The 18,070-nt window shown below is 42.7% G+C and overlaps 1 protein-coding gene across 1 annotated transcript in view; it reads left to right on the top strand.

Moving 5' to 3' along the window:
* LOC144766616 (vitellogenin-A2-like) overlaps nt 1-18,070 on the top strand; it is a 124,967-nt gene that overhangs the window by 3,549 nt on the left and 103,348 nt on the right. Inside the window, exons 2-11 of the mRNA XM_078650405.1 lie at nt 2,961-2,981; nt 4,222-4,373; nt 7,259-7,510; nt 7,627-7,788; nt 7,873-8,021; nt 11,866-12,016; nt 12,111-12,268; nt 12,359-12,524; nt 15,668-15,793; nt 16,809-17,027. Coding sequence (XP_078506531.1) covers nt 2,961-2,981; nt 4,222-4,373; nt 7,259-7,510; nt 7,627-7,788; nt 7,873-8,021; nt 11,866-12,016; nt 12,111-12,268; nt 12,359-12,524; nt 15,668-15,793; nt 16,809-17,027 — 1,556 coding nt within the window. The remainder of the gene's footprint in view (nt 1-2,960; nt 2,982-4,221; nt 4,374-7,258; nt 7,511-7,626; nt 7,789-7,872; nt 8,022-11,865; nt 12,017-12,110; nt 12,269-12,358; nt 12,525-15,667; nt 15,794-16,808; nt 17,028-18,070) is intronic.

The following is an 18,070-nucleotide window of genomic DNA, read 5'->3' on the forward strand; positions in this document are numbered from 1 at the left end:
AGATGCTTCGTCCATCACCACCCCCTTTTGTACCACCATTTTGCGGATGACAGGGGAAACTAATAGCCTCGTAATGTCATCAGGAGATTCTTCCTCTCCCTATAAGAGTGGGAGCTGAAACAGAAAATATAGGAAGTTTAGGGCAGCCAACAGCTGCCTTGGTTTACTGCAATGCCAGAAACTGGAAAATTATCTTTATGGGTCTGCCCTTACTCCCAGGTGAAAAAGAAATCCTCTACAGGAGCCGCTTTCCAAGAGAAGAAGAATAGAAAAAAAAACATGAGAAGCCAACATTTGCTGTTTACCATGTCAGATTATTGATTTACCATGTCAGATTATTGATTTTGGGAATAAAATATGCATTGGAGGGGCATTTAAATTTAGAAAATGGCACTGCAACTTTTTAATTACAATTAATATGCGGAAAAATATGCAGTTATGCATTGCTCAAAGCAGTTACTCTATCAGCCTTTAGGTCTGACTACAAGCTTCAAGGCCAAGACCACTTGAGTGTCTAGAGAATAGGCAAAAGTTGAACAATGTTTCTGAGTGGTTTTAGTATATCGAAACAAAAGAAGGGGACTACCTTTTTTTGTGCTGCAAGAACTAAATTGGTGTCTAATAAAACTTCTAAGGACTTCATTGGTCAATGTGGTTGCCACAAACCATACTGCTGACACAACTGTGGCCATATGTCATACCCTGCGTCTATTAATAATGTTCATAGAATCCCGGGCATGATAGCCATGACCTGTAGGTACTGGGAAAAAATCATGACCTTCATTTATACACTGTGTGAATTACCCATTTCAATAGCACCTGCATGCACTGTGGCTGCAGCAGGTATGACATGACTATCACCCATGACCTCCTGTTACCCATGGTTGGGGTACTGGTCATACAGCATGGCCTGTTGCCTTCTGAAAAATACCCATTCACTCATTACCTAAATTGCACACAGTGGAGGCACTGGACTAAAAACAAGGCCCTGGCTTTGCTTTGTTCCAAGCTTGGGTGCTTAACATAATATGGCTAGTGGCTATCAGCTATACCAAGTATCCACGTACTATGCCTATTCCTTTTAGACTGTGCCCATACTCGTGGATCCTATTCTGCTGGTACAGGGAACAGCATGGCCGGCAGTCAAACACGTTATCCACTAAACATCTCCTCAGCACCCTGAGGCCTTGACACTCATGTCTGTTAGCCATGCCATTAGCACAATACACCTGTCCTCTATGCTCTCTGTACAAGGGAACTCTCAACTTGCATAGACTGTACTCAGTGACCGTGAGGAAAACTACCAACAAAGCATGGTTAACTTCAATATCCTGATGTTCAGGGCACAGGTTACAGGTTTAATTCACCATTTGCAGATTGTCCATTATCTCAGCGACTCGAGGGCTTTATCAGTGAGCATGCCCTGTGGGAAGGAATAATGGGTAAAGAGTGTGGCGGAAGGTCATGGCCCTTACCCATTTCCAATCACAGGGTTACAGGCTATGCTCTGCGGGTTCTGTGGCATAGAGAGATCTGCTTGTCGTGCTCACACACATGGGTCTGAAATCGTTCTTTTCACAATGAAGCCTGTTGTGAAAATGGCAGCGGAAGCAACATTGTTGCACTCTACTCAGCCAATCAGATGGCAAGCTCAAATCGGGTTTTGGTCTGACTGCCAGTTTGCAGAGCGAAGTAACATACATACCGGTATGATGTTGAACCATTGCCCCCTCATTTAGAATGCTAGCTACTAGTATAATGTGTCATAATCAAATCAATGCTCATTTTTATAAGTTCAACAGATATTAATGAACCACCATATTACACACTTAGGGCACCTTAGGCACATATGCTTCTCAGTAACCCCGTCACCACTTACTACCAGAAAAAGGTTAACGGTAAGGCATAGGGAAAAATGTTGATTAGACCTGCTGCAACCTTGTTCCCAAAATATTGCACATATTGTCTATGCAGCTCTTAAATCCCGAGGTAATACAAGGGAGGGTTATCACTGCTGGTCATTAGCATTGAATATAGTAAAATGATTTTTAAATTAGGACTCTAGTTTTCTGTAAATTCTATCTTCATCGCTAGACAAATATACCCCAAACCAATATGTGCTCTAGTTGGAGTAAAAAGGATAATTTAATGTATATTAGGGGTCGAGTCAAACAGTGTTTTTGGACTGTCATTGAATGTGTACTGGAAGTACAACTCTTGGGTTATCCATTTTAACTTTCCAATTGTTGATCAATCACATACTGTGTTCCGGGATCAATATGATCTGTATGTAAACGTTTTGGAAATGTTTCCGTAGACTGAAATGGATCCCAGTTCAAAACGTTCGCAAAACGCTCTTCTGATGGACTTATCAATGAACACTGTGTTGCTACTGCCGATCCCAAACAGGCAGACAGATGGACGGAGATAATGGGGAAAACCTATAGTCCCTCAGTTTTGCTTCATTTTTGTTTGTACTCATTTACATTCTGGAATTCTTAGTTTCCCACTTTCACGTCCACCAGAGAACGAGTGAAGTTGTTTTTAAAGAATGTGGATATTAATACTCCAAAGTTAGATACAGCTGATCAACTAAGGAAAGTAACCTATGTTGCAAGCAAAGAGGTATGACGTTGTCCAAAAACTGTGGAATCAAAATCGCTGCCAAAATAATGTTTAACTAAGTGAGTATAAAGCTAATCATTGACCTGGGATATCTTTGCTGGCATTCACCTACACTGCATCTGTGTACTATAAAAGCCGAAGCGTGCCCCTCGTTTTCATTCACCGCAATCATGAGGGGGATCATCCTAGCCCTTGTGGTAGCCCTTGTGGGTAAGTTCTTACTTTACTTCCCTGGGATGGTTTCTTTCCCTCAGAAGAAACTCCAGTGGACTAGATGTTGTGTTGAGGAGGTGTTGTGCTGTTTCTCACATATCAATTTCTTTTCTTTTCTGCAGGCAGTGAGCAATACAACTATGGTAAGTCTACTTTGTGCGTACTTCTGTGAGGACATTAAAAACTGTGAAATTAACTTTATATTTTCTAATTTTTCAAGAACAGAGATTTTCAAAATTCCAAAAGAGAGAGGGAATTGGGCAGAAAGTAAACTGATGGGACAGGTTGTGTGTCCTATGAAGAGGGAGTGACATGCAACAATCACTAAAACGTAGTTGTTTACCGCCTCAATTTGTTTTTTTCTTACAAATGAAACCATCTAAACCTTGAATTCCAAATTAACGTGCCACTACAATTAATAGTAGTGATGACTATATAGATTAAATCACATGTGTATAAATATGTTGTGATTTAATCTCCAACATGCCTAAAATTATGGTGCTTCTAATTTCTGTGGTCAGGTGTGTCAAATAGGGTGATTTTCTGAATAGGATGAAGTTGGTAAAAGTAAGTCCACTTGGAAATATTGGGGGGAAAGTTACCTGAGTAAAGTTTAGCAAAGACACAAGGCAGGATTCAGTTAGTTGCCAGCCTGAGTACATGGAAATATTTTCTTAATGACACATACAAGAGTTGATGCTGCACATAATTAATGCTGCTGGGGGCGGAGGCAGTCACAGACCTACTAGAATATGTAATGAGTTTCCCTTCAGAGCTACATGTAAAATTCAAGGTATTTATTTATGTATGATATCCGGGAAACCGTGCCTCAAAAGGGCCATGTGGTCCTAATATTCAAGCCAACTTCTTTGGACAACACTCCATCCGACTCAAGCCATCTTGAACTGGGTGAGACTCACTTGCGATGCCTATCACCATATGCACAATACGCCTCGCCTTGCCCCCGGATAAGGAAGCAAAGGAAATAGACATCTCATCAGACGTGTGGAAAATTACATCTCAGTAGAGGTCATAGTAGGTAAGTTTGGATATACAAGCAATCTGTTTAGGATATGTTTGATTAATTAGCATTTGGACTCAATCAGCCTACCAATCTTTCTTTTGGGGTAGGCTAGAAGGCAAAATCTTCTGTGAAAGATGTCCCTAAGTGCCATCACTGCTGGGAATCTCAGAAGGGAGCCTGAGTCTACATGGAAGCCCAAGCATGCATTCCCTCTTCACAAGCCATTTGAAACGAGGTGGTTTGAAGGCCATGATCCTCTCCACCAGCTTTAGTTGGTCATTGGTGCCAAGTCTACTGATCCTGTACATTTACACAAAAATGATATATCTTCAAAACCTGCTCTTTCTTTCTTGTTGTAGAGCCTACCTTTAGTGAAAGCAAGACCCATGTCTACAACTATGAGGCCCTGATTATGAACGGATTGCCCGAAAGTGGTTTCGCAAGAGCTGGAATAAAACTGAACTGCAAGGTCGAGATCAGCGGATTTGCACAGAAGGCGTATCTCCTCAAGGTAAAGGGGACCCAGTCAACAGGGTGGTTCAGGAGCCTACAAAAACATAGCATATCTGATGGAGAAAGAAATTAACATCCATGATTTGAAACCAGGAACAGTACAAAAAGCCTCATTTCATGGCAAGCAAGTCACTTCTGCTCTAGGGATGTGCAAACTACTTGCACACCGGCAGATGACATTTGTAACTTATATAGACTTCTATTTCTGCAAAGTACAAGGCTTGACATTATCTTTCTGTAGAATATGAACAATGGCCCATATGGGTATCAATTTACTGTTTATGTGGGAACCTGTTACTTTGGTTAATCGGAAGCAGGACTTAAAATCTTGCAGTCACATGTCTAACTTGAGACATCCGATGAAGATTTGAACCTGAACTTCTTGTTCTGTTACTAACTGTATGTGATTATATGGTGACGTGTTATTTTCCATTCAGTATCTTGTACTTAGCGGGTAGATGAACCGAAATAACAAAAATAACGGAAGTCTAAAGAAATATCGGCGAGGGAAAAAAATACACAGGTTTACGGAGTAAAGTAAATAAATAGTGTAAATAATAACGGATTGGAAAAGTGAGCAGGAAATAGTTTTTTTAAAAAAGGATTGGTAAGAGGAGTGACCCCTCCATCAAATGTATACATTAAATTAATGAACACAAAGGACAAAATAAGCGGTTTACCTGGGTCATTCCTGTTTATAAAAAGATTAAATGCAGGCATGTAAACAAAGAATAGTATACTTAAAGCAGAAAAACGAACGCTTGAGGATGACTCAGTGCTGCCATCTCTAAGCTCAAATGAAAAGAACACTGGCTCAAGACGATTTAATTCACCTGAATTACTGAAGCAGTTACACATCAATAGAGGTCCATAATTAATTACCTCGAGATTAATTCCGATTAATACTGAAGTCATTCATGCAATTTATAATTATAAACACTTCCTGCTGATTTGCTAGTGTATGTAGGCAACTGGAATTAATTATTCCTAGTAACTAACTGTTTACAACTTATTTGCACCCAAAGCAATAGTTTTACACACAGTGAGGCGACGCTACAAGGGCTATAAAACATGCTCTCCAAAATCACAAAACGTAGAAATAAAAAAGAGTTAGTCAAAGGGGCCCTTTGAATTAATTAACATTTTATTTCGTAACGCAAGCATTCCAGTGCTGGCTTAAAGTATTGTTTCATTAACAGTAGCTCATCGCTTGATTCAGTCACAAAGACAGCCTAACCACAACTGAGAACTCTTTTTGTTCTCCTGAAATATTGGAAACCACCTAAATTGTAGGTTTTCAGTCTCCAGATTATCTAAAAAAAATGCTCTGGTACTACCGCCACTTTATGACGAATGCGGTCCAATGACAGAGTTGTGTGACGTCTAAAAAGGTGATGGGAACCCTCGTTAATAAAAGGCTTTCATCCGAACTCATTTGTGTGAGGTAACGTCTCAGACCAGTGATCACCAGTGGCTGATTTTAATTCAGGTACAAAAGGGGGTGGTAATGGACGGAGCATCTGAATCAATCAAACACTCACACCCAGTCAAAAGATCTGGGTTTAATTCATCACCGTTCTTTAGCCCACTCTGCCACCCCAGTTCAGACATGGCTATATGCAAATCAGTCTGACCCTGTGCCTCATGGGAACTGTCCAGCCCGAACTACCAAGCCATGTCTTCCCTGGAGCAGAAACAAGCTTCTGAGGACCGGTTTCTGGCATTAGAGCCGTCTTCAGCCCGGCTTGCTTGAATCCAGTGGCAAAGTTAACAAGAGACTCACGTCTGAGCATACCCTGCCACACTTATGGCGGCCAAAAGCGGTACAAAAGGGGGTGGTGATGGACGGAGCATCTGAATCAATCAAACACTCACACCCAGTCAAAATATCTGGGTTTAATCCATCACCGTTCTTTAGCCCACTCTACCACCCCAGTTCCAACATAGCCATATGCAAATCAGTCTGACCCTGTGCCTCATGGGAACAGTCCAGCCCGAACTGCCAAGCCATGTCTTCCCTGGACCGGAAACAAGCTCCCGAGGACCGGTTTCTGGCATTCCAGCCGTCTTTAGCCCGGCTTGCTTGAATCCAGTGGCAAAGTGAGCAAGGGACTCACGTCTGAGCATACCCTGCCACACTTATGGCGGCCAAAAGCGGTACAAAAGGGGGTGGTGATGGACGGAGCATCTGAATCAATCAAACACTCACACCCAGTCAAAATATCTGGATTTAATTCATCACCGTTCTTTAGCCCACTCTGCCACCCCAGTTCAGACATTACTACTGAAATTAATTCAAGCATTCCTTTCACTCAACGTGTTGTTTATTGCAGTAAACTCATAATTGTATGGTAAAAAACTGCAGCCAAAGAAGCGCATATGGTCACTAATCATCATCATTATCGGTTGATTTATGAATAATTTATTTCTTAAAGGTAAACAAAATCTAAATACCAGTGCCCATCGTTGGTTACACATTGAAGACAACAGCTTTTCCAATATAACTAGGCCAAAGGAATCATGTAATATAAAAATATACACAATAGTCAACCTATGCTATGGTGCTATTTAGAGCTCACCAGGCCTTTGGCTTTATTGTTTATGATCTCACTACCCAGAACACCTCAAATAATATTAGACCATATTGCATAGTTACTTGTTCTGTATTCTCTCTTGCTTCTTCTCTGTCTCTCTATCTGTATCTCGCTCTCTCTCTCTCTCTCTCTTTCACTCTGTCTCTGAGCTTGTGTGTGCAAGTGTGTGTAATACCTCTACAATACTTTCAGGTTTATCTATAAATACAATAATTATTTTCTAAGTGTTTCTGCAGCACTGTATATTCATACCAATAAAAACCCTAATGCGATGTACATTTATTTGCAGATCTCATCTCCTGAAATCAAAGAGTACAATGGCATCTTTCCCAAGGATCCATTCACTCGGTCCTCAAAGCTGACCCAGGCTCTTGCAGCTCAGCTTACCAAACCGGTGAAGTTTGAGTACAGCAATGGACGCGTTGGAACGTTTTATGCCCCAGAAGATGTTTCTGAAACTGTGATCAACATTCAGAAAGGAATTGTCAACATGTTTCAACTCACCATCAAGAAGAACCAAAACGTCTATGATTTACAGGAGGTTGGCATCTACCAGTTTCTAATAAATCATAGGTTTAGTGTTGTAGGAAGGAAATTACCTTTGTAAGTTTTAACAATGGAAAACATTATTTTAATGAAATGTCCTGTTTTCCACAGGTCGGTGTTACTGGTGTTTGCCACACAAGGTATGTCATCCAGGAAGACAAGAAGGCTGATCGAATCATTGTCATCAAATCCAGGGATCTCAATAACTGTCAGGACAAAGTAGAGAGGAACATTGGCATGGCGTACATGGAGACCTGCAGGAACTGCCAGCAGGTAGGCCTCTTTTAGTGTCTATTTATTAACATTCTAAATGCATTTTCTCAATGGTCACAACTTACCTTTTCTTGCCTTCGGCAGAGAGGAAAGAACTTGAGGGGAGCTGCTACCTTCACTTACAAGTTGAAGAACAAGGATATTGGTGCTCTTATCACTGAAGCTACCGCTGAGCAGGTGTACCACTACTCCCCCTTTAATGAACTCTATGGTGCTGCAGTCATGAAAGCCAGGTAGGCAGGCGGGGCATCCAACCATCTTTCTAACATACATTATATTCTTTACCCACAAGGAGAATTTATATGGGAAATCAGCTTGATGTAAATCAACAGCATGGATCAGTGTAAATCAAAGACCATTGTCAAGGAATTGTAATGAATGCAACATCTGTGAGTTGGAAGAACCTGTTTTAGAAATGATGGCATAGTGGTAGGAAGTTCAGAATTGTGAACACACATGCTGGCAGGCACATTTGACTTTTTTAAATAAGACTGAAAGGGTGTCGAGGGAAACAAGACTGTAATTAATATTAATTATTTCAAGAATTTGGCGTACTCAGAGGCCACTAATGCATAGAAAGTCAAAATGGCATGCCCATAGGGTAAGAAACGTTATGCATTACATTTTGCTAGTAGTCACCTTCATCTTGATTACCTCTGTATTTTATTCCTAACTTTCTGTGAAGGTGTATCCTGACCCACTGGTCACTGGTGTGGCCCTTAAGTGGTGTAATTTCACTTCTCTCAAATCAGTCATCAAGTCACTGTTGAAAGTAAACCACGTGCTGTGTGGGGTCCTACAGTAATCTACACTGTTTTCTTTTAATTTGAACATTTTTATGAAACCACAATCCCACGTTATTTTTCACCGTGACCTTCGGTTTTAAATGTATATGGACAATATTTGGTCCACTTTCATCTAGGCATGCACACAAAAAACTTGGCAGCATATCAATATCTGCCTGAAATACATACACCAATCAATTCTACCTCATTCTGAATTGTACAAAAATTAAAATCTCTTTTTTGGAAGCTGTGTATTGTTCAATTGGCCGGTGAGATTAAGAAGTATTACAATATCAAAAAAATAAAACAACTTTGAATCTGGCTGGATTCGGAATGCATTCCACACAAAATCACCCCACTGGTTCCGAATACCAACTTCTCCATTATACTGTTTTAAAGAATTATCCTCCTCTTCCAGTTATCACATTGCAATAATTGCATCAGGCCAGTCAAAGAGCTGTCTCTGCCTGGTCACCTAAATCATCAATTCTCAAAAGAAAACTGAAGACTCTCCTTCTGTCGATAAATCACCTTAACCACTCATTCCCGTAAAAAGAAACATGGCCTCTCAGAATGCAGGTCTCATATCTTTGAAGCAAAATCTGTGAAGATCCAAAAGCAGTCACCTTGCCTCACCGGCATATATATGTCCAGCCTACTAGAATAGGCTTGCCAACATCTCAAATACTCACCACTTATACAAATAGGCTCCCTGTACCAATTTATCAAAAACAATAAAGGCAACAAATAAACAAATAGAGAAAAGTGGCCTGATTTAGAGTATAGTGAATGGGATACTCTGTCACAAATGTGATGGATAGGTCATCGGCCATAGTACAAATGCATTATATCTCATGTCACTTGTAAAACTACAGACAGGGGATTAAATGTGAATAAATATGTAGAACAAATACTCGATGGCAGAAAACTGCTTGAACTCTACGTTTTACAATAGGTTTAAAAAGGTCAAGGAGACATAAACATAATCCATAGAGTCAATTGGCAGAAACCGGTCCCCGGAAGCTTGTTTCCTTCCCAGTACAAGAATTGGCTTGGTAGTTTGGTTTGCCCTGTTCCCATCATGCATTGGGACAGGAACAGACTAATTTGCATATAGCCAAGTTCTGAGCTGGGATGGTGCAGTGAGCTAAAAAACGGTGATGGATCAAGCCCTGATCTTTGGACTGGGTAAGAGTGGTCTGCTTAATTCAGGCACTCTGTTCATCACCACCCCCTTTTCTGAATCATTTTGTCCACCATAAGCGTGGAAGGGTATACTCAGATGTGAGTCCCTTGCTCATTGCACCATCAGGATTCAAGCAAGCCGGGCCGAAGACGCCTGAAATGGCAGAAACCGGTCCCCGGAAGCTTGTTTCCTTCCCAGTACAAGAATTGGCTTGGTAGTTTGGTTTGCCCTGTTCCCATCATGCATTGGGACAGGAACAGACTAATTTGCATATAGCCAAGTTCTGAGCTGGGATGGTGCAGTGAGCTAAAAAACGGTGATGGATCAAGCCCTGATCTTTGGACTGGGTAAGAGTGGTCTGCTTAATTCAGGCACTCTGTTCATCACCACCCCCTTTTCTGAATCATTTTGTCCACCATAAGCGTGGAAGGGTATACTCAGATGTGAGTCCCTTGCTCATTGCACCATCAGGATTCAAGCAAGCCGGGCCGAAGACGCCTGAAATGGCAGAAACCGGTCCCCGGAAGCTTGTTTCCTTCCCAGTACAAGAATTGGCTTGGTAGTTTGGTTTGCCCTGTTCCCATCATGCATTGGGACAGGAACAGACTAATTTGCATATAGCCAAGTTCTGAGCTGGGATGGTGCAGTGAGCTAAAAAACGGTGATGGATCAAGCCCTGATCTTTGGACTGGGTAAGAGTGGTCTGCTTAATTCAGGCACTCTGTTCATCACCACCCCCTTTTCTGAATCTTTTGTCCACCATAAGCGTGGAAGGGTATACTCAGATGTGAGTCCCTTGCTCATTGCACCATCAGGATTCAAGCAAGCCGGGCCGAAGACGCCTGAAATGGCAGAAACCGGTCCCCGGAAGCTTGTTTCCTTCCCAGTACAAGAATTGGCTTGGTAGTTTGGTTTGCCCTGTTCCCATCATGCATTGGGACAGGAACAGACTAATTTGCATATAGCCAAGTTCTGAGCTGGGATGGTGCAGTGAGCTAAAAAACGGTGATGGATCAAGCCCTGATCTTTGGACTGGGTAAGAGTGGTCTGCTTAATTCAGGCACTCTGTTCATCACCACCCCCTTTTCTGAATCATTTTGTCCACCATAAGCGTGGAAGGGTATACTCAGATGTGAGTCCCTTGCTCATTGCACCATCAGGATTCAAGCAAGCCGGGCCGAAGACGCCTGAAATGGCAGAAACCGGTCCCCGGAAGCTTGTTTCCTTCCCAGTACAAGAATTGGCTTGGTAGTTTGGTTTGCCCTGTTCCCATCATGCATTGGGACAGGAACAGACTAATTTGCATATAGCCAAGTTCTGAGCTGGGATGGTGCAGTGAGCTAAAAAACGGTGATGGATCAAGCCCTGATCTTTGGACTGGGTAAGAGTGGTCTGCTTAATTCAGGCACTCTGTTCATCACCACCCCCTTTTCTGAATCATTATGTCCACCATAAGCGTGGAAGGGTATACTCAGATGTGAGTCCCTTGCTCATTGCACCATCAGGATTCAAGCAAGCCGGGCCGAAGACGCCTGAAATGGCAGAAACCGGTCCCCGGAAGCTTGTTTCCTTCCCAGTACAAGAATTGGCTTGGTAGTTTGGTTTGCCCTGTTCCCATCATGCATTGGGACAGGAACAGACTAATTTGCATATAGCCAAGTTCTGAGCTGGGATGGTGCAGTGAGCTAAAAAACGGTGATGGATCAAGCCCTGATCTTTGGACTGGGTAAGAGTGGTCTGCTTAATTCAGGCACTCTGTTCATCACCACCCCCTTTTCTGAATCATAATCCATAGAGTCAGCAGAACTCACCATTCAGCAGGTTCATTTAATCATTCTCAAATTTGTGAGCAGAGGCAGTTTAAACTCAGCCCTACAATTCCTTTCCTCTGGCACCAGGAGTGCTGTGGATAGGTAACTCCCTGGAGAATCTACACATTAATCTTTATTAGGTTAATATCAAACATGTTATGTGTTTGTTTATATTCAAATTCAGCATGTGAATCCATACATTTAAATGACTATGATTTATAGCTAGCACATCAATCTATGAAAAAAGTAATATTTTAATTAGTACTTACTTCATTTATTTCCCATTGCTTTCTAGACAAGTGCTCACCCTGGTGGAGAGTAAAAGCAATAACGTGAAAGAGCCCCAGACTCAGCTGCAGAATCGTGGAGACCTTCAATACAACTTTGCTTCGGAGCTGCTGCAGATGCCCATCCACTTGATGAAAAGCCGAAGCTCTGAAGCCCAGGTACACAGTGTTTTTATATTCATCCTGAATGGGCTAGTATCCTAGGCTAACAAATCATGCTAATATTTGGGAAATATCTTTGTGTTAACTGTAGATTGTGGAGACTCTGCAGCATCTAGTGCAGAACAACCAGCAAGAGGTCCACCAGGAGGCACCTGCCAGGTTCCTTCAACTCACCCAGTTTCTGCGCAGAGCAAGCACTGAAAATATCAATGCACTTTGGAAACAGCATGCTTCAAGACCCCAGTACAGGTAAGAATGTCTATTTTAATCATTGTCATTCAACCCATTTTCTATGGTGGACTCAGCCAATATACTGTCAAATCCTTCTCTTAACTTCAGGCGTTGGCTGCTGAATGCAATCCCTGTGGCGGGAACAGCTGAGTCTCTGAAGTTTATTAGGCAGAGCATTCACAACGAGGACATGACTGTGTCTGAAGGCATTCAGGCCATTATTCTCGCCATGCAGTACACACAGGCCGATCACCGCACCCTTCAGACAGCTGCGGTAAGTACCTCATTTTGGGACTCCATGCTCTGAGCATTAATTGACATACTGTACCTTGCACTTATTTTCTTTAGTCATATGGGATGTTCATAAAATAGACAGATTTTCAGCATGGGGACGTTTAATTTGTAGAGGTGTTGCTGGGGTGGTGGTGATGGGTCAGGTACTGCATCTGTGAATGTCCTGGCCCCCCTTTGTGACCCACCAAAGTCGACAGATGCAGCCATCAAAAACAGACACTACTCTCTCAACCTGGGAACACTGATACTGTTCCTGTTTACATTTAAGGTTTTACGCATTCCCTGAGAGTATTTAATATTTCCAGGATGGTGTGTTTCTGTATTTTTTTTCATACAACACATTATTCATGGATAGTGTGTAGTGTGTAGTCTAGACTTCAGGCCAAACACTGCAAATTTCTCACAGTGTCTGTCAGTGCATTATAAAGCAGACCCTCCAGGATTTTGCGCGAAATCAGCACTTTCGTAAAAATGGCGCGATTTTTACAAAGGTGCATGCAAAATCGGCACTTTTGAAGCTGTGTCGGGGGATACAAGCCAAACCTTGATGCCCTTTACCAGAGACACTTTCCCCCATGGCCACATCATCGCCTGTACCAGATGAGACAACATTCAGACCTCCATTACAAGACTCAAAGAGCATCCTTCCACCACCGGGCACCCCACACGGATCTACGTAGTCGCTAGTAACTCAAGCCCCTGTAGTCTGACACCACAGCTGTGCATCTCTGTGTATCTTCAGCCCAATTAGAGGAGTGCAAGAGAGAGAGACTCCTTCCGATACAGCTGTTTCGGGTGTGCCCCCACGATAATCCATGCTACCAGATGAAGGCTCCTTCCTGATAATTGACACCAGCTCTTCCAGTGACCGAGTATCCTCTGTTGCTGGTACTAACAAATCTGCAATTAAGGGCTGTGGCTGGGCTATTAACACCCGCTGCCCCCACTGGTGGTCTCCCTGATTAAGTACCTTCTTCGATGCTGCAGTTTGAGACGAATTTCTGAGTCCTTGTGGGCATTTGCCTCTGTTTTCCTCACTCCTGTGCTGCTGTAACCCATTTTCGGGCAGCCTTGTCCGGCTGCACGCTGTGGAGGCGCCACAACTTCTGTCCCTTCTTGGGCATCATGCTCCACCCTGAGAGACGCTGTGCCAAAATGCAGCTGAGTGCGCTGACTGCCCAACGTGCATTCTGTGAGACAATTGTGGCTGAGATGAGCAGGACATGGACCTCCATCTCCTGTGTGCTCTGTTGGGTAACTTGCGGTTTTAGACAGGCGCGAGGTCTCCACCCGGAGAAGCATCGCATTCCTAGCTGCCTTTCTGACTACTTCTGGTCTGTCATGGTTGGAGAACAGCTAGAGCTAGGCGGGAGCGACATGCAAAGCGTGTTACTCAATCTCCATCTTGCTTCCAAGCATAGTGATGTAGATTCTCAAAGAAATGTAATTTTATAAACCGCTTGTTTTCTTACATTCCCATTGTGACTTCGTAGCGGTAGACAGTATGGTGTGCTGTGCCGTCCAGGTATGGCACCCTGGTTACTGGATGGTACAGTTGGTTGTACTGTACCATTATACTGTATTATTGTCATAATGCTGTTATGTTTTAAACATTTACATAAGAATACAAAAGTGAAACATGAAAAGAATGGGCATGCAGGGAATGCTGCCACAGTATTGTGTACTTGCACTTGGATGGTTACAGATGTATGCGTGTTGTGGGTATGCATGTCAGAATGTGTGTGCATAGTGCTCACTGTATTGGCATTTGTGCATACTTTGGAATATATGTACACCGATGCTGCTCACTATATTGGTGTATGTGCATTCCTCGTAATGTGTGACACAGGTGTTGCTCAATGTATTAGAGTATCCGTGCACACTTTGAAATGTGTGTGCACAGCGGGTAATCACTGTACTGGCATATAAGCATACTTAAGAATGTGTGCACTGTGGGTGTTGAATGGACTTGGATATATGTATACCTCGAAATGTGTGTGTACGGATGGTGATTACTATACTGGCATATATGCATAGCTTCATGTTGTTAATTAACTCAAAAACAAAGATATATGTGTTTGTTGTAGGAAAATGGCCAAATAAAATGCCGCAAAATTGCCGCTAAATTTCCATATTGGTGGCGCTAAATTTCCATTTTTGTGCCGCTAAATTTGCTAATCCATGCTGCTAAATCCTGGGGGTCTGACTATATATATCACATACATGGTATAAAAGTTATAACATCAACAAGTTCAGGCCAAACTCAAAATGCTAGAACCTGGTCAGGAGTACACATAGTAAACCATAGTGGAATATGAATGACGGTCCGGATACAAAACCATTGATCAGTGAAAGATCTATCACTTCCACACAAAAATGCATCTAAAGTGGTTGTCCAAAATTGCTTAGCCTAAACAACTGATTTAGGTGGCAATTTGTATGAATTGGAAGCAGTGTGAACGTGCCCTATTCTGCACCAATCCCACAATAGTCCTGTGTACTCACATATGTAATGTGTATACAGGATGTGCACCAGCCCTGGTGCTTTACTATACCTGATGTACAGACACAGATGGCTGCCTCTGGCACTTCCGGTAGGAACAATTTGGCTGAGGTCTGAGGATCCCACGGTTTATGACTACGACCTCCCTTACTGAGGTACTCAGGACCAAGGCACTATCATGTACGGATGCTCCGGGGAACCAGGTCTTGCTTAGGAAGAGGGGAGCAGAGATATCAAGCAAAGCCACTCTGAGGAACAGTGAGTCCCCAAGGCAGGTTTGTAAAGTCAAATGTTGTAGGAGAAATGAGGGAACATCTGAACTAAACCGAGGTGAATGAGGGATTCACCTTGTCGTGTGCACATATTGAGGCGTTCTGCCAGCACCTTTTGAAAGAGCTTTGCAAATCTTTGCTCATAGCTCATCATTAAACATAATTTTGTTTTAAACCTGCAAAGCTGCGAGTTCCTATCCAGCGTTTGTTTAACTACAGGTTTAAATGTCTGGGTTCGAGTGTCCAGCCATTGCTTTTGTTTAGAAACCTAATGTTTTTATAAGAGGGGTGTTCTTGACTTCATTTCTCTGGACTGATGGGGCTAATCATTGCTCCCCCCGTCTGCAGGAGTTTGTGACTGATGCCAGGATTCGGAAGTCTCCAGAACTTTACAAGATGGCAGCGCTCCATTACGGTTCCATGGTCAACAAGTACTGCGTTTCCCGATCAGTGTGTCCTGAGGAAGCACTTGAGGTGAGTGTCTGTAGCTCAGTAAAAAGTATCTGCAGTTGGCAACATGCATCATTATCTCATTCAGCTCAGTTACAGCACTGTTAGGGGGAGAGGAGAATGGGGACAAGGGAAAGTGCTTGACAATTCAGTCCATATACGGGACGTCATATGCCCTCCAGTGATGGATCATGCAAAATGATAGGGCCCTCCTACAGAATGTGAAGAGGGGCCTGTGCCTCCCATATCTCACAGATATTCATTGACTGTTGGCTGAAAGCACCTACCAGAAGCTTTGACAGGCCCCTTAAGAATTGAGGGCCCCCCTGAACTGCAGGAGCTACGGGGGCCTGTGTTACTCCCTTTCCCCCAATCCTTGTGTTGTAAATTTAGAGATTATGGCCCAACTCATTGTAATAGTCACCTGATAAGTAATGGTAACATTTTGCCTTCACAAATGGGATTTACTCACAAAAACTCCTGCCAGAGAGGTGAAACTTCAGTGTCTGGAATTCTAGTTCTAGATGTTGCTGAACACCCAAAAACTACAAACGTGTGTTGGCATTTATCAGCAACCTGCAGGTAGTCTCCTACCAGACAAATTAGTTTTGTCAGGGGCAGAAATACATACAATACAATGTGAACGAATCGTCAACTCTACAATCAATCATTAGATTTGCTCCTCAGAGAGGAAAATAGTTTTAACAGAAATGTTTTTGCTCCATATGTTTGGGTTCAGAAATGTACACCTGTTACATTCCTACATGCAAAAATAGTTATGTTTGAATATTTAAATAGATCTAAGACTGACATTAATATTCACAAGATTTCTTTCTTTCACAATTCCGAAAATTTACTCTAAATTTAGGACCAATCATAATGAAGTAAATTTCAGATTTTTTTTCAAAGCAGGTTTGCTAGTTTAACCCTAAATTAGAGGTGGAAATTAGTTCCCACCGTACCATTCCATACACACATATAACATAGCATTCCTCATTAGTCTGAAAATGTGTTAAATGCATCATGTATTCTGTTACAGCCTCTGCATACTCTCGCTAATGAGGCAGCCAACAAAGCCCATGAAGAGGACATCTCCCTGGCTCTGAAGGCTCTTGCAAATGCGGGTCAGCCGGCCAGCATCAAGCGCATCCAGAAGTTCCTGCCAGTGTTCTCCTCCAGCGCTTTCCAGCTCCCAGTCAGGGTCCAGACCGATGCAGTGATGGCCCTCAGGAACATCGCCAAGGAGGATCCCAGAAGGGTAAGAAACTACAAGCTCTAGCCAAACCAGAACTTGGATGGTCACCTAAATAGCCTACTTAGATGATGAATGCGGTTTGAAGGTCGTTTTTGTGCTTGTTGATGATCACTGTTAGCAGTTGAAAATGACCTGAGGAAATCTGTTTTCTGGCTCATTTACATTTTCCATCCGGCAATACATTAATTATTACATCACTGAGACTTCCTTTCCTCCTAGATATGCATGTGGATGCTCAGGTATGAGGAAGCTCCTTCAGGCACAGGGCCTTCACTTCAGACATTTGCCAATTATTCTGTCTCTAAAGGCACAGCACTCCACCACAACCACCTTGATAATTCTGCATTGTTCCAAGTAACAATTTGGGCCCTCATTGTGATTGACAAGATACTACATATCAGGCAAAAATGTTCACACCAGCCTTAGACTCCTGGATGTCTCGTGCAGTGCAGGGCAACAGGGGCATGCTTGGATCATGGCAGCCCATCTTGCTCAGAAAGCAGCATCCTAGCAAACAGCCTATTGGAAAATGGCGTATCAGAATGGCTAGCCCATCCCTATTGGAGGACTCACATTGCATGTAGTTGTACCTCGTGATCAATCAATCATGAGCTAGGCCCCATTCATTGGTTGTCAGGACAGGTGCCAGGAAGGCTTCCTTTCAAGTCCAGAGGAGTCACAGTGTATTGATAGCATCATGAAGGGTGTGTCCTCAGTCTTCTTAGCTCTATGGATCTGGTTGGTACTGGTCGTTTTAGTCTGTGTTGGAAAATAAACAGCTCTGGTCAGAGGTTCCAGGCCATTTGGGAGAAGAGTGCTTAAACTGTGAGCTGCTAAAGCATTGTTTGAGCAAGAAAATCTAAGAGTTGGTCTTAGTGGTCCAATGAGATGTCAGGGCTGCTGTCCCGCTTCACGTGTACCACAAACTTGAGCGTAATCCCACCTAGCTTCTGGCGATTAAACCAAGCCGTCATCTACAGTAAATTCCATATTTTTTGCTGAATATTTAAGCGGGAAATTCTATGCCTGTTTACCTACATATATTT

This window comes from Lissotriton helveticus, chromosome 1_1 (assembly GCF_964261635.1).
Source record: "Lissotriton helveticus chromosome 1_1, aLisHel1.1, whole genome shotgun sequence".
Classification (NCBI taxonomy): Eukaryota; Metazoa; Chordata; class Amphibia; order Caudata; family Salamandridae; genus Lissotriton; species Lissotriton helveticus.